Genomic DNA, 13,791 nt, shown 5'->3' with positions numbered 1-13,791 from the left:
TTGCTTCTGAAATTCTGATGGAGAGCTTTAGGCAGCTTAGCCCTAGAGCCGTTTAATCACTTATAAACCAGCCGCAACTATTGAAATAGATACAAAATAAATAATTAACGATGTTTGTGCTACTTGCGGCAAGTTTGCAGTGTATGTTTTATACGAATATTAACCTCCTATATATGTATACTTTCGAGTAATAGATAAATTGTAAACTTGCCGCAAACAGCACAGAAAATGTTGAATTTTCATTTTGTATCTGTCAAATAAGTTGCGGCTGGTTTATAATTGACAACATGGCTCTAGGGCCTAAAATATCTAAAGCTTTCCTTCAGAATTTTAGGGCCACTTTTTAGTTTAGAAATCTGAAACGCTAAAACCAGCCGCAACTAGTTGTGTAGATAGAAAATAAAAAGTTGACATTGGCTGTGCTGTTTACGGCAAGTTTACAAATAATCTTTTGCCTGAAAATCGACCTCCTATAAGAATATTAATACTTTTGTATGAATAATAATTTATCAATTGCATTGTAAAATTACGTGTGAAATGAAGAGTTAAAAGTAAAGTTTGAAATTATGTCATTGTTTACTGTCATTGAACATTTCGCATGTGTGCAATAAATTGATACAGGATTATACAGATACCTATTATTTTGCTGGGTGAGAAAGACGGATATTTGGTTTTGTTAGCATATTCCAGCGGTAATAATGCATATTTGGAATCTATGTTATATATTTATACAGCTTAAAATGTTTAAATATTAATCATGTGTGCCTATATTTACCAACTTATTTGTATAAATTGAACTTTATACAAAAACTCATGATACAATCATTGATTGTCTCAATCATTATTCTAAACGTTAGTGAAAAAGGCGGTTAAGGACGTATACTTAGCCTGCGGACTATGGGTGTATTCCGCAAATGCTGCCAGCAGTTAAGTTACGTAGGTCGTGGTAACGCCGCATGGTCGGGCAGCGCTAGCGTCAACCTGTACTAACTGTCGGTGGGTTCCGCATGTCAACAAACTTTGATATTTTTTACTGTTTTCGCTCCCATGCCATCTGATATTTAGGAGTTTGTTGACATGCGGAACCCACCGACAGTTAGTACAGGTTGACGCTAGCGCTATCCGACCATGCGGCGTTACCACGACCTACGTAACTTAACTGCTGGCAGCATTTGCGGAATACACCCGATGAAATATCATTGGCGCTGTTGTACACTTGTACTATATAGTATACCTGCATATGCGTGTATTGCAGTATTGCAGACTGCAATTTGCAGTGACACTCAACTATACTGGATTAAACGATTCAATAACAAATCAGCTAGTCGCTAGAAACTTGTTTGGAGCAAAAATTACATACTTTAAAAGAAAGAATTCTCATTGGCAAAATGCTTAATATATACCTGGATAACGGTTGTTATGGAAAGTCAAAAGCTATGGAAGTTTTTCTTCCAATTAGTGGCAAACAGCTGATAGAACGAGTACAAAACACACTAGTAAGTAAAAATGTACTACCTTGTATGAATTTTATTTTGTAACAATTGATAACAACAAATATGATTATTACGTGTTCACAGGGAGCTGCAAGTCACAATTTTTTCTTAAAGAATAATGGGCGTTTGATAGAAACAAATGACATCATCACCAATGGAGACTTGTTGCTGGTGCCAAAATTATGTGGAGGCAAAGGTGGTTTTGGATCTATGCTCAGAGCCATTGGTGCTCAAATTGAGAAAACTACAAATAGAGAGGCCTGCAGAGATCTGAGTGGTCGCAGATTGAGAGATATTAATGAAGAAAAGAGATTAAAAGCTTGGATAGAGAAGCAATCAGAGAGAAAAGAGGAAGCTGCAGAGAGAAAAAAAAAGAAACTCGAAAAACTCTGTGCTCAGCCAAAACATGAATTCAAAGACAAGGCTTATGATCAACAGCGTTCAGTTTTGACCGAAAGAGTAGAGGAGGCTGTAGAAGTTGGTTTTGCAGCTGCATCTACTTCAGCTGTGAAAAGATTGGCAGGTCAACCGACAACAACAAAGCCCAAGAAAAAAATGAAAACCATTTTGGACTTGGATGATGACATTGATCTTTCTGATCTTGATTCTTCTGACGATAGTGATACTGAAAAAGAAACAAAAGTTGAAAAGGATATTACCGATAGTAAGAAGAACATAGACATTAATCTATCTGATAGTAACCAGTCAGGTGATAAAAGTAAATCAGATAAGGAAAATTAATGTAAATATTTGATTTTCTAATTTTTACCATGTATTTATAAGAAAATATATCACTGGAATTCTTTTCAATCAGTGTAAATATAAATAAAATGGCATGCTGCTCCTCATGACCTCATTAAAGCCAGAGCCTCGAACCTTCGCGGGGCACAACATATTGTTCTAAGTTATTACTTCTAAGTTATTCGATTCCAGATTTATTAGCCTAAAGGAAAATTTATCCAAATAAATTATATTTGCATAAACAATGTCTCAATGTTATTGATTTTCCTAGTCTTGACATCAAATGGTGAGAAAAAAAACTCTTGTTAGAGAAGGTCCATTCACATCTTTATTGTTTTAAATAATGAATATTAGATTTTTGTATTTAACAAGCTGAACAGCTTACATCGACTACCAATTTATTTAAAGGCCAAATAAATCAATAAAAATGGATTAAAGTTGATTTCAAAAAATTGAATGTATTGACTCATTAAAAATCCAAACAAAAAATGTAATTAAGGTTCTCCATAAAATTATCTTGCAAATAATTAAAAATACTTCTGACAAGAATGTGACGTCATTAATCTTTGACCGTACAACCTCCCTGATTCTTTTGTATAATGTGTGTGTATGTGTATTATTCTTTATGTACTCTTTTGCATGACTTTCTGAGTCACATTCGGTCACTTTATTTGGTGACGTCGCAGATATGAGGATGATACATCTTCATTCCTATTTCATTTTTGCTTAATACTTACACCAATACTTTTCTGTCAATTTGGAAGAGGTTATATTTACGTCAGTAAAGAACAGTGATAATACAACTAAGTATAGGTATTATATGACAGCCTGCAGAAAAATGGGGCGTAAATTTTTTGTTTGATGGGTAATTGTAAGTTGACGTATTTGTTTTATTGTAATCGATCAATACTCTTTTGTTGTACAAATTAACTTGAAAATGTATAAGTGCCATTATTTTTTCACTTTCCAGAGCTGTCCAAATTGGATCCATTTAATTCATTAAATGATATAGCAGACCATTTTTTTTGCAAAAATGCAGAGTGATGACGCCCAGCGGCGCGTACTGTTTGACAGTCGAGCTGCAATTCAACGCTCTAATCAATCGGTGATTAAATCCCATGCAGTGGCTATTGAGACAGAACAGATAGGGACAGAGGTGATTTCCGAATTGGGTAGTCAGAGAGAAACATTGCTTCAGGCAAAGTCAAGACTGACTGACACGGATCAGGAATTAGACAGATCCAGAAAGATCATGAATGCTATGAGGAAGAGGATATTAACAAATAAGTTCATTTTGATATTGATTATAATATGTGAAGTCTCTATTCTAGGATGTTTGATTTACATAAAGTTTCGCTCGCATTTTTAAAAAAGTATCAATTATTTCTGTAAAAAGCTAACATTGTTTTTAGTACTTCTGGGTTGTAACCCTCCAGAACGGGTGTTCCTCTAACATAACCACCTACTTTATAAAGATCAAGTTTTGGCAGCATCCAACAGTAGTTTTTAATACCGTTTTTCCCTTCAATATCCAAAGTATTTAACTGATAAACAGAAAAATAAAACCATTTTCCATCTGAATGAATGCACTGTACAGTAATTGGTTCTGGAAGTTCTTTTACATCCAGACCAAACCTTTGTCTAGCTGAGCTTGCAGCCGCAGTGAACGCTTTAAGTAAAGCTCTACCAAGTGTTTGAGATTCTGTGGATGATAATTCTGACTTGTGTTTAACTTTTGATGGATCATAGTATGCAATGATGGTATGTATATGACTCTTGTGGTATCCTGAGACTAATGCTGAAAGAAAAAAAAATTTATGTCCATGAATTCTCAAACCTGTTACTTTAATAATTTAAACTTCACTTGTGAGAATACTTACGATGAAAATTATTTAGCTTGTATATGTTTTCTTCATCAAGACCAATAGAACAATGTAGGGGGTGTAAATTTGGAATTTCCATACTATTGATAACTTCTTCATTGAAATGTCCACTTGGTGTCAGAGGTTTTTCACACATCAACATCATATCCATTGTCAATACAAACTGATGCAAATCGAATTCTCTTTCTGAAGTAATTAAATTCAATACTCAGTAATTTTCTATGTGAAAAAACAAACTTATTCAAAATCATCTAATCTTACCAAATGGAAAACTCAATAAGACATTATCTAGCATACTTCTAGTTTCTGAAACTTCTGGTCCATTTATGCACTCACAAAGTTGGATTAATTTTTTACTTAAATTGCTTCTGAAAAAAAAATAATTATGTGATAAATTTAATCTTGGGTAGTTAAAATGTACAACCTACATTTTTCTAACATCTGTTATTCCCATTAATCTTGGAAAATTAAAGGCTGGTCTGTTAGGGTCTTTAACTTTAGGTAATAGTTCTTGATGAGCATCAAATATAACAGACGTTTTTATTGTTCTGAAATAAAATCAGTTGTTGGGTGTTGTAAAGTATGACATTTTTGTATGGTATCAAGTTTAAAAATTGTGAAAACATTTATTTTGCAACATACTTTTGGGCTAAATTATGATACTCTTCTGGGATATCTTCTATTAGTGATTCCACAGCTTCGGGCAGCTGATTTTCAAAGACAACAGTTTTAGTTATGTCTTGAGCTTGTGGCAGTCCTAATGTCAACAAATCATTATCTTTGTAAGTCAAACAAGGTCTGTCATGCCAATCTGGATGGTTTTTATCACGAGTTGGTGGTCTCTTCTCCAAAAGATTCAATGATGTAAAGCTAAAAACAAACACATAAATCAATACATCTAAAATCTCAGCTCATAGTAAAGATTAAACAATACACTTTTGAAATATTCATTTTTACTCGAATTTAGGCTTGCCATGTGGTTTTTTCAATACATCTTCTGGGTCTAATACTTGAATTCCTTTTGCAGCCAAAGTCTTTTCTGTTAAAGTCTCTACAGGGGTTCTTTTACCCTGTAAATACCACATGAGTCGCGTTTGACGACCAATGTGTTGCTTATACAGTATCTGCGATAACCTCATTTTGTTTGGAAGTTATGTAAAATTAATATAAATAAAGATAATCTGTCTGACACACATGAGGTTATACCGTGAGTGTTTGTTTACTATGGCCGGCCAATATGGAATGCATCAGCTGTAGGCATCTTATATTGCGGTGTGTGTATATATGTGGTTGCTCGACAAATCAACATATATATCGGTAATGTAAGGATATATATATAGTTGTAAATACGCAAACTTGCAATTTTTTTTTCTTTTGATTGTCAGCATCTATTGTTAAGATTTATAGTATGTATAAATTCGTAAGTTGTCACCTTCTATAAGTTATAATTGTTTATGAGACTGCGATGTTTTTTAATTTTTAAAACGGGTGGGAAAAAATTTTTGTTGTTCTTCGTATTTTATGTATAAGTTTAATTTGTTTTAATTATTTAGAACTCGTCTAAAAAAAATAGAGTAATCGAAAAGTTTTCATTAAAAATTTTAAATATTAATCAAAATCAGTATAAAATCGTTCGTATTGACCTCAAAAGTTAGGATAATCGCGGATCCCAAGTGTACAACATGAAACGATCTGGGTAAGATTAAAAAAAAAAAAAAAATTTTTCACTTTCCAGGAAAATTTTTTTATATTCTTATACACATACATTTGAACTCGGAAAAACTAGCAAACAACAAAACATAAATAAATAAAAGATAAACCATGTACTCATGTAATGATAATGAATACACTATTTTCATAGAGAGTAGCATTCGGTTTTACAAACAAATAATTCATACACCTATATCACTTTTTTGAGTTCTCAAATTAGTTTTGTTCCAGTTAATTTTCTTTTTTATTTTTTCGCGTAAACAGTTATCTGTGCATGTAGTATAACTGGAAGATAATTTGTGAATCGAAAAGAGTAAATTTTTTTTTGTTTCCTTAAGCGCAGTTCTTCCTAAAATTCACGCAGGTATAGTATTTGATTTGACAGAGGAAGGAGTGCGAAGTCCGAGGTACTTTGTGACCGAGACCCGAGAATCGAGAGTGATAGACGATAATCGGGCAATCGTCTTTTTTTTTTTTTTTTATCGCTGGATCATGTCAAGGGATGCGCAACGAAAAATGTCGTTTACATCTCCTTTTTTTTTTTCTTTCTTTTAATATCATTCTTATTTATGGACGCATGTAATCGGTACTGTCGGTAGGGATGACGGAGAGCGAGAGATAGGTATCGACAATTCAATTCTCTGTGCCACAAATGCACATGCAATGCCATGACAAAGTAGATGGATGGTACGACCTGGAGGTACGACGGAGTGAGTGGTCTTGTAAATATACCTATAAAATACCCCCTACCTATACGCATGTATGATATACCTGTATTACACGCGCACAGTGCCGGGGTCGAGCACGCCGCATTGAATGGACGTGTATAGACTCGATAGAGCAGAGAAGCTGCTCTTTCGCATGCGCTTTTCCTCATACCGCCCGGATACCGAGAAAGCAACGACGAACGCCGTGATCGTCTGCACACACTGCTCAGATTGCTCCGAAAAAGTGAAGAAAACAAGCGGGAACTTCGCGTCCAACGTTCATTTTACATGTTACAGACCAATTATACTAGTAATGTATCGTTACTCTGTCGCGTATACATAAGATAAAGCAGTGGTGCGCGACCCGCATATTCATATGTGTATATAAGGTATACATTTGACCGATGGACATATAGAAATATTATAATGTCGGCGCGCGAGCTGTACTTATTATTATTTTGCTGCCATAAAACTGAAGGGGAGAGAGAGACAGCAGAGCTGTAGAGTGAGAGAGCGATCGGAGTGTCTTTCAGCAAGCAACAGCAGCAGCTTACCACGCGGTGGTGCCCCCCTCTCTCTCTCTCTCTCTTTCTCTCTCTCGGTGAAGTGAATATCTTTTTCGTTTTGCTTCTCCATGTTCCAGTCGACGACTCGAGCTGCTACTGCTGCTGCTGCCAACCGAACGTCCAAAATGAGCGACGAAACAACCAGCAACTTCAACAGCGATGACGCAGGTAAGCTAAATCGTATTTGATCCTGTACTGGATGTCGTTGTTTATTGTCGTGTTACCTCGCGGGAATAGATCGCGTATACGAGTATGGTATTGATGGGTGAATTTTGCGGAAAAACGGAGCAGCCATCGAGAGAGAGAGAGAGAGAGAGAGAGAGCGCAAGCGGGAGAGCACGGCGGCAGACAACAACCGCGCGTTGCTGCAATGCAGTGCTGCTGCAAAGTGCAGTTTTTACGACGACGCTCGTTGTTTACTTCAAATATCCGTCTGCTGCCGGAGCGGTGACTCCCCGATGGCGTCTGCTAGGAAGCTTTTTGTTGATTTCAAGTTTCATGTGTATATATATATATATATATACACGCGCATTTTTTTTTAAAGTGTACTAACCACAAGGGAATGTACACTATACACACATATACTTCATAACTTTTAGTGCATAATATATGTGCGTAGATAGCGATGGCATACACGGCAAGGAAGAACTAATTCTTTTTCCTCCTTTTAAAAATTGTCCAGCTAATGTCTCAAATCGACTTCCATCAATGTCGTCAGTCCATTGTCGGCAACATTGTAAATTTGAGCAAATCAAGGGTATATTAAATACATATAGGTATTACATGCACAGCTCATGAACTATAAACAGAAAATAATTAAGCCGAAGGGAGACCTCTGGTTACAAGTCTGTAAGTAGTGTCTGTACCTGCGTTCGTACATTATACCTTCACAAACATGTAAACAAGCTGTCAAAAAAACTACCCTATATACGTCAGTAGGAATCCATGATTTCCACGAATGAGTAATACATGTTACTGTACTTCAGCAGAGGGAGACTTTACGCCTAGAAGATCATTTTCGTCGCGCGGCGTACATACTTATACACACGCATTTTAACAGAGCAGGCGTTGTCGTCATCGTGAGCGGGACTTCAGAATTTTATTTTACCGATTATAAAATTGCAGAGAGTTGATGTTACACTTGTGATGATCTGCAATCTGAAATGCGAAAACTTGTGTGCCCATCAGGTTGGATTGGGCACCAGCAACACCAATTCCATTCGCGTCTCAACTCGTCTCAAGTCTCAAGTACAAGTTATCCACACATATTTTTTTTGTTTTCGATACTTACTGCGAATATATAATAAAAGTTGTACACATCTCGCGTGTGCGCGCGCGCGCGCCGGCCCTCCTTTTTCTTCTTCTTCACTGTTATGTATATACCTATATATACACCGAGTTGTCGTCTTGTTGCTATATATAGGCTCTGCTACGCTGACTTTCGCGCGGTGTATCGCGACTGCTGCATGTAAGAACCATGCGTGCGTGATAGTTGTTTGTGTCTCTCTTCTCGTTGTTCCTCGTCGTCTTCGCAGTTCGCGCGCGAGTGAAGAAATGGCCTAGTGAAGCGTCAAATATTTAACTCTGCATCGTGTGTACGGGGGTTAAAACTCTGTACACAACTGGACGGAGTTGCATATGAAAGCCTTGCAAATTTTCTAAAGTTCAGATTAGGTAGAGATACATATATTATTCGAGGAAGCGATGATGGAGCGCCAGAGGCACGATGAAGATAATACCGGGAGACTCGGTAAAGTACTGCAACCGAAGCAAGAGCCCAATGACGGCCGGCATTGCAGCGAGCAACAAGTGGACAACGACGACGAGAACCCCGCTTCTGACAACGATGACGATGTGTGTTATGCGGTGATCAAGCTCAACAATATCAAGTATCGGTTGCCAGTCTGCTGTAAATAACTAAGCATTAATCTCGATACTTCATGTTATTTGCATCATTTTTTTTTACTCTCATTGTGCATTGTCAAGTATTGCATCTTCTGCTCGTATTCATATATATATGTGTAGCAGCGGAGAGAGTCTTATACATATATATACACGTGTGTGTGTGTGTATATACACACATTGCCGTCCTCCGTTTTTTTCGTCTGCCATCGGTGCCCCCTCTCTTACACTTTTTCTTCTCTCTCTCTCTTTCTACTGTCAAGTGCGCGGAGAAAGAAGCTCGATCATCATATTTGGCTTGGAAATTGTATTCTCCATCTTTATCCCCCTCCAACCCAACCAACCCCCTTGCCAACATAAAATTCTTTTTTCGCTATTTGATTGCATCGCTCTGTTTATTTCTCCAAAATTTCTCTGGAATATATATTAAATCTTATAATCATCCGTTCCAACTTGAGGCGCGGGATTTGTTTTACTCTCCCTTCCACTATAGAGAGTTTTTCTCTGCGTCTCCTCTCTATGTTTGAAGGCCGTGTTTTGTTATTGTTTTTCCTTTTTTCGATAATTATTTATCGATGTAAATACGCGAGCTATGCGCAAACAAACTGGAGAATCGTATTTATTTTTTCTTTTTCTCGTTGAGCATAAATAAATAGGACATCCAAATATTTACATCACAAAAACCAGAAAATCAATACAAAAAAAAAATAATAATAATTGATGATTTCTTTTTTTTTTCTCTCTCTCTAGCTGACGTAAAAAATCCAGACATGTTGGGCATGTTGGCCGAGGTAGCCTCGCAAACATTGCATTCCGAGACCAAAAAAGACGAGTTGGATGCAAAGAAAAAAAAGGCCAAGGAGCCCAAGCGCAAGAATAACAATCAACCGGCGCAATCGTACACCATAGCCCAACTGCTGACCATGCCTGCTGGTCAGTTGATCAAGCTCTTTACCGTGTTTAGTGGCGATGAGCTTAAGAAACAGTATTCGTACGCCTGCGCTCTTATTCCCGGCTGCGATGGTATCTTTTCGAGCTTTGCCAGCGACGCCAAGGCTAAGCTTAACATCCAACAGCATCTTGCCGAGCACTTGGAGCACTGGAGAAGTAACATGAACAGTTGCGATTGTGCGTAAATTTATTTTTGCAAAAAATTTTTTTCGTCAAATTTCAGATTGAAAGAAAAAGTATCATTGTTTCAATTACAATTTTTGTTTTATATTAATGCTTCCTGCAGGTGCCAATTTTACGGTAACTCCTGTAACACAGCTCAAACCAAAATCAACCCCACAAACTAAAAAAAGCAAAACTCAACCTAAGAAATCTCCCAAGGAGAATCTTAACAAGGAAAATAAAGAAACAAAAGTGGGAAACTCTACGAACAATACTCCGCGTAAAGGACTGTCTGTTGAAGTTAATTTAAAGGAATTGGAAAACAATGCCAATCAAGATATGAAAGTTGTTAGTGTGCAAAATTCTTGTACAACTGAAATGAAGAAAGACATTTCCGATGCCAAAGTTTTGAGGGATCACAGTTATCATGGTCATGTAAAAGAGGAGAAAATAAATAATGAATCTACTTCTACCATTAACAAGATATCTGTTAATTCACTTGCAAATGAAAATGTAAGTATAAATTCATTTTTTTTTTTTTTTTTTTTGTAAGCCAACAGTTTGAATTGCCGCTCTATTTTCACATTAGGCTAGATTCTCATGTAAGACGGCGAATAGAGGATAGGTCTACCAAATTATATAATACCTAACGTTCTATTTATAATTTTCAGATCATGGTAATGGTGGTTGAAAATAATGGCTCACCTATGACTGAGCCACTTAGTTCAACAGTAGAAGATATTGCAAATCATATAAATGTCGATACTGATCAGCCAGAAAGTAAGTTACCATCTTCAAATTAGTATTTTGTCCGATTGTATGTAATTGAGTAAAACTCGTATTGATTCATCTGAATGAGATAATAGTTGTTACAGCATCAATTGTTAAGTAATTTTTCATTGTCGCGTATGAATGTCGAAGTCAGTGAATTTCTTCTTATTTTCATTTGATGATGCAAATATGGTTCGGAAAGTTTTATCAGTGACAAGTTATAGCTTTTTTTTTTTTGCTTATTGAGTGCTTGTTGTTTTGTGAAAATTTTTTTTTAAGTGAATGTAATTTTGCATAGGTATGACTCTTTACGGCGAAGATCCACCTTCTCAACCAAGCCTCCTACTACCTGCTAAGCCCAAAGGTAAAGCAAAATTCATTGGCACAAGTGAAGAGGAAAGATCAAAGGCGCTTGAACGTATGGCAAAAATTAAAAAGTACGGCAATCCGTCCGGCAACGAGCTGATGTGTGACATCTGCAATCCACCTAGAACCTTTACAGCCCCGACGACTTTATTGTCACACTTTCGTAGTCACGCCAACATCAAGCCCTTCACCTGTGAAATCTGTAATGCAATGTTCACACGTCGACACAGTCTCAAGTATCATATGTTGATACACAGCAACCTGACTCGTTTCACCTGTGCAGACTGCGGCAAAAAGTTTCGGCATCCGTCACACTTTCGCGAACATCGCAGAAGACACACCGGAGAGTCACCGTTTGAGTGCGCGGACTGTGGTCAAAGGTAATAGATTGAATGCATAATTTTCTATTTATCCAATAGGCATTAGTGAAATCAATTGTTGATGTATTATTATTTTACAGATTTAAAACGAGAAACACATACAAACGCCATTTGAAAACTCGTCACAACAAAGTTCTCATGATAACTGGCGAGTTGATACATCTTACAGAAGAAGAAGCAAGAAGACCAAAACCTAAAAGTCGAAGAAAAAAACCCATTAAAAATGAAGTTACCATCAGACCTTCGACTCCAATCGAAACAACTGAAGAAACAAATGAAGCAATAAATGAACAAACAACTGAAGGAACAACTTCATCTCATGTGAACCAAATATTTTTAAAACAGGAGCATCTGAGCTCTGAATTTGATAATGAGGACGATTCACATCAAGAAGAATTTACCACTGATTTAGACAACATTGAACAACAATTTGTTACAAACGGAGAGGATGAATTTATCACTAATGTATACGTATATGAAGATGAACAGTCAACCGAAATCGTCGACGGGGAGACGTACGCGCTGATGGAAACCGAAGACGACCATCTACCGATTTGTAAGACTGAATTTAACGAGACTGAGATAGAGCATAATTTTGCGGAGAATGAAGTAGTCATCGCACAAACCGATTCGAATGGCGAGTTACATTTCGAAAATGAGATTTTCGAAGAGGATGACACGGTGTATTTAAACGAGTCTTCAGTAGAGTTGCCTGAGGAGGAGGTTTGCTCAGACGTGACCGAAAGTGCTAACAGAGAAGACGAGTACGAACATCACGAGGAGACAATTGTTTCATTTGATGAGTGTGTCGAAAATTACACAGAAGCCATTGAGCCTGGTTTCGAGTCAGAAGACGAAGATATGACAGAAAACGTTTACATTATTGAAAATCAAGAGGTTGTTGCATCTGAGGAAGTTACAAGTACAGTTGAAGAGGTGCCTTCTTCAACTGTGGAAGTTCAAACGGATGATCAAGATTCAATAATGGCCGAAGATCTACCAATGGAGACGGAAATGGAAAATTCCGGGCAAAAAATATTAATACCCTGTCAGGTGAAGGTTTGTGAAAGTAATGGCAAAGCGACTTTGCAGTTGATAAAGAATAGCAACCTTACTTTGTTTGGTAATAAAACGCAGAGTATTAATCTCATTCAGAACGGTAAACAGCAAACATTTTTGCTTTTGTCTAGTGAGGATAATGATCTACTAAGTGTAGTCAGTGCTGTCCAAGAATCAAAGCCACTGCCTGTACAATCTGTAATTACAGAATCCATAGTGCAGTAAGTGGATAGTAAAATTTTTAATATCCGTGACTGCAAGTCCTCCTATGATTGAACTTGCCTCACGTGACGAAGTTGTTTCTATATATATTTTTCAAAGTTTAATATTTGATAATCAGACACTTATATAAATAATCCAAAGACAAAATTTTGCGACATTTATTTTCAATATAGTTTACGTTTTGTTTTCAAATAAATATATTATTTAGATTTATATTTTACATTCATGATAAATAGTTCTGATGGCTCAAATTTGTCTTCCAATTCCAGAGCTCTGGAAGAAATCAGTTAATTGACAAAGAAAGTCTACATCTCAATTTTCAATTTTTTTTTATGATAAATACGAATAAAAAATGTATTTACGTGATGAAAAAAAAATATTAAAAAAATTTAATGTACATAATGATTGTGGAGTTATTTTGGTTGGTTGCAAAATAATTAAACAACGAACGTAAAAACTTTTATTCGTACATGTATAAACATATATATATATATACCTAAGCTATTTTCGTGAAAACTTATCGATAATTTGAAATTCAAGGAAGTAAAATGCTTTTTTCCGTGGATATGCTTAAATTTCATTCCTTGTAATGTTTGATAAATTAAAATGCTTTTTTGTAATACACATGTAATGTGCCTTATGATAATCTAACAAGAAGCAATTGTGAAACTGATTTGGTGTTATCATTGCAAAATTATAAGTAAAAACTATTATCAGAATACATTTAAGTCACATATTTATTACATCTAAGAAATGTGTAAGTATCGATTTATAGCTTTTTATGATAAAAGTATGTAGTTATTGTATTTTTATACATATTTTGTACTTATATCCATAAAATTATATCGTGAATAACAATTTACTTGTTTATTTATTTC

The 13,791-nt window shown here is 36.1% G+C and overlaps 4 protein-coding genes across 7 annotated transcripts; 3 read left to right on the top strand and 1 right to left on the bottom strand.

Annotated features, from left to right (window-relative positions):
* Nucleotides 1-1,178: 1,178 nt before the first annotated feature.
* Nucleotides 1,179-2,493, top strand: LOC106640700 (splicing regulator SDE2). Its single transcript, XM_014354811.2, has 2 exons — nt 1,179-1,496; nt 1,578-2,493. Exons 1-2 carry the CDS (start codon nt 1,389-1,391, stop codon nt 2,232-2,234), a joined length of 765 nt encoding a protein of 254 aa, XP_014210297.2. The 5' UTR covers nt 1,179-1,388; the 3' UTR covers nt 2,235-2,493.
* Nucleotides 2,494-2,939: 446 nt separating this feature from the next.
* Nucleotides 2,940-3,726, top strand: Vti1b (Vesicle transport through interaction with t-SNAREs 1b). Its single transcript, XM_014354796.2, has 2 exons — nt 2,940-3,105; nt 3,205-3,726. Exon 2 carries the CDS (start codon nt 3,268-3,270, stop codon nt 3,601-3,603), a length of 336 nt encoding a protein of 111 aa, XP_014210282.1. The 5' UTR covers nt 2,940-3,105; nt 3,205-3,267; the 3' UTR covers nt 3,604-3,726.
* On the bottom strand, nt 3,553-5,368 carry mRpL37 (mitochondrial ribosomal protein L37). Of its 2 annotated transcripts, none has more exons than XM_014354794.2 (6): nt 5,075-5,368; nt 4,760-4,987; nt 4,546-4,665; nt 4,379-4,485; nt 4,115-4,303; nt 3,553-4,032 (listed from the first exon to the last, which is right to left on the bottom strand). In XM_014354794.2, the coding sequence occupies exons 1-6, from the start codon at nt 5,254-5,256 to the stop codon at nt 3,611-3,613; spliced, it is 1,248 nt and encodes a 415-aa protein (XP_014210280.2). In that variant the 5' UTR covers nt 5,257-5,368; the 3' UTR covers nt 3,553-3,610. The 2 variants fall into 2 exon arrangements, with proteins under 2 accessions (XP_014210280.2, XP_089447113.1); XM_089590987.1 differs by having other exon boundaries at nt 4,379-4,482.
* A 1,356-nt stretch (nt 5,369-6,724) lies between these two features.
* LOC106640673 (uncharacterized) lies at nt 6,725-13,786 on the top strand. Of its 3 annotated transcripts, XM_014354772.2 has the most exons (7): nt 6,725-6,923; nt 7,178-7,268; nt 9,753-10,130; nt 10,240-10,628; nt 10,787-10,895; nt 11,185-11,632; nt 11,713-13,786. In XM_014354772.2, the coding sequence occupies exons 2-7, from the start codon at nt 7,226-7,228 to the stop codon at nt 12,914-12,916; spliced, it is 2,571 nt and encodes an 856-aa protein (XP_014210258.2). In that variant the 5' UTR covers nt 6,725-6,923; nt 7,178-7,225; the 3' UTR covers nt 12,917-13,786. The 3 variants fall into 3 exon arrangements, with proteins under 3 accessions (XP_014210258.2, XP_014210257.2, XP_014210256.2); XM_014354771.2 differs by having other exon boundaries at nt 6,725-7,268; XM_014354770.2 differs by lacking the exons at nt 6,725-6,923; nt 7,178-7,268 and adding an exon at nt 8,543-9,009.
* The last annotated feature ends 5 nt before the right edge of the window (nt 13,787-13,791 follow it).

The sequence above is a fragment of the Copidosoma floridanum genome, unplaced genomic scaffold (assembly GCF_036245765.1).
Source record: "Copidosoma floridanum isolate Cflo_tuat_1 unplaced genomic scaffold, Cflo_Japanese_pri ptg000013l, whole genome shotgun sequence".
In the NCBI taxonomy this organism is placed as follows: domain Eukaryota; kingdom Metazoa; phylum Arthropoda; class Insecta; order Hymenoptera; family Encyrtidae; genus Copidosoma; species Copidosoma floridanum.
Note: the sequence above shows the minus strand (reverse complement) of the source record. Positions and strands in the feature narration are given on the sequence as shown.

Excerpts from the sequence above, each read along its gene's own strand:
- LOC106640700 (XM_014354811.2), top strand. The coding sequence starts at position 1,389 with ATGCTTAATATATACCTGGATAACGGTTGTTATGGAAAGTCAAAAGCT. Across the intron at positions 1,497-1,577 it reads AACGAGTACAAAACACACTA|GGAGCTGCAAGTCACAATTT; the intron begins GTAAGTAAAAAT and ends ACGTGTTCACAG.
- Vti1b (XM_014354796.2), top strand. The coding sequence starts at position 3,268 with ATGCAGAGTGATGACGCCCAGCGGCGCGTACTGTTTGACAGTCGAGCT.
- mRpL37 (XM_014354794.2), bottom strand. The coding sequence starts at position 5,256 with ATGAGGTTATCGCAGATACTGTATAAGCAACACATTGGTCGTCAAACG. Across the intron at positions 4,666-4,759 it reads TATCATAATTTAGCCCAAAA|AACAATAAAAACGTCTGTTA; the intron begins GTATGTTGCAAA and ends ATTTTATTTCAG. Across the intron at positions 4,033-4,114 it reads CAAGCTAAATAATTTTCATC|CATTAGTCTCAGGATACCAC; the intron begins GTAAGTATTCTC and ends TTTTTCTTTCAG.
- LOC106640673 (XM_014354770.2), top strand. The coding sequence starts at position 8,805 with ATGATGGAGCGCCAGAGGCACGATGAAGATAATACCGGGAGACTCGGT. Across the intron at positions 9,010-9,752 it reads GTATCGGTTGCCAGTCTGCT|CTGACGTAAAAAATCCAGAC; the intron begins GTAAATAACTAA and ends CTCTCTCTCTAG. Across the intron at positions 11,633-11,712 it reads TGCGCGGACTGTGGTCAAAG|ATTTAAAACGAGAAACACAT; the intron begins GTAATAGATTGA and ends ATTATTTTACAG.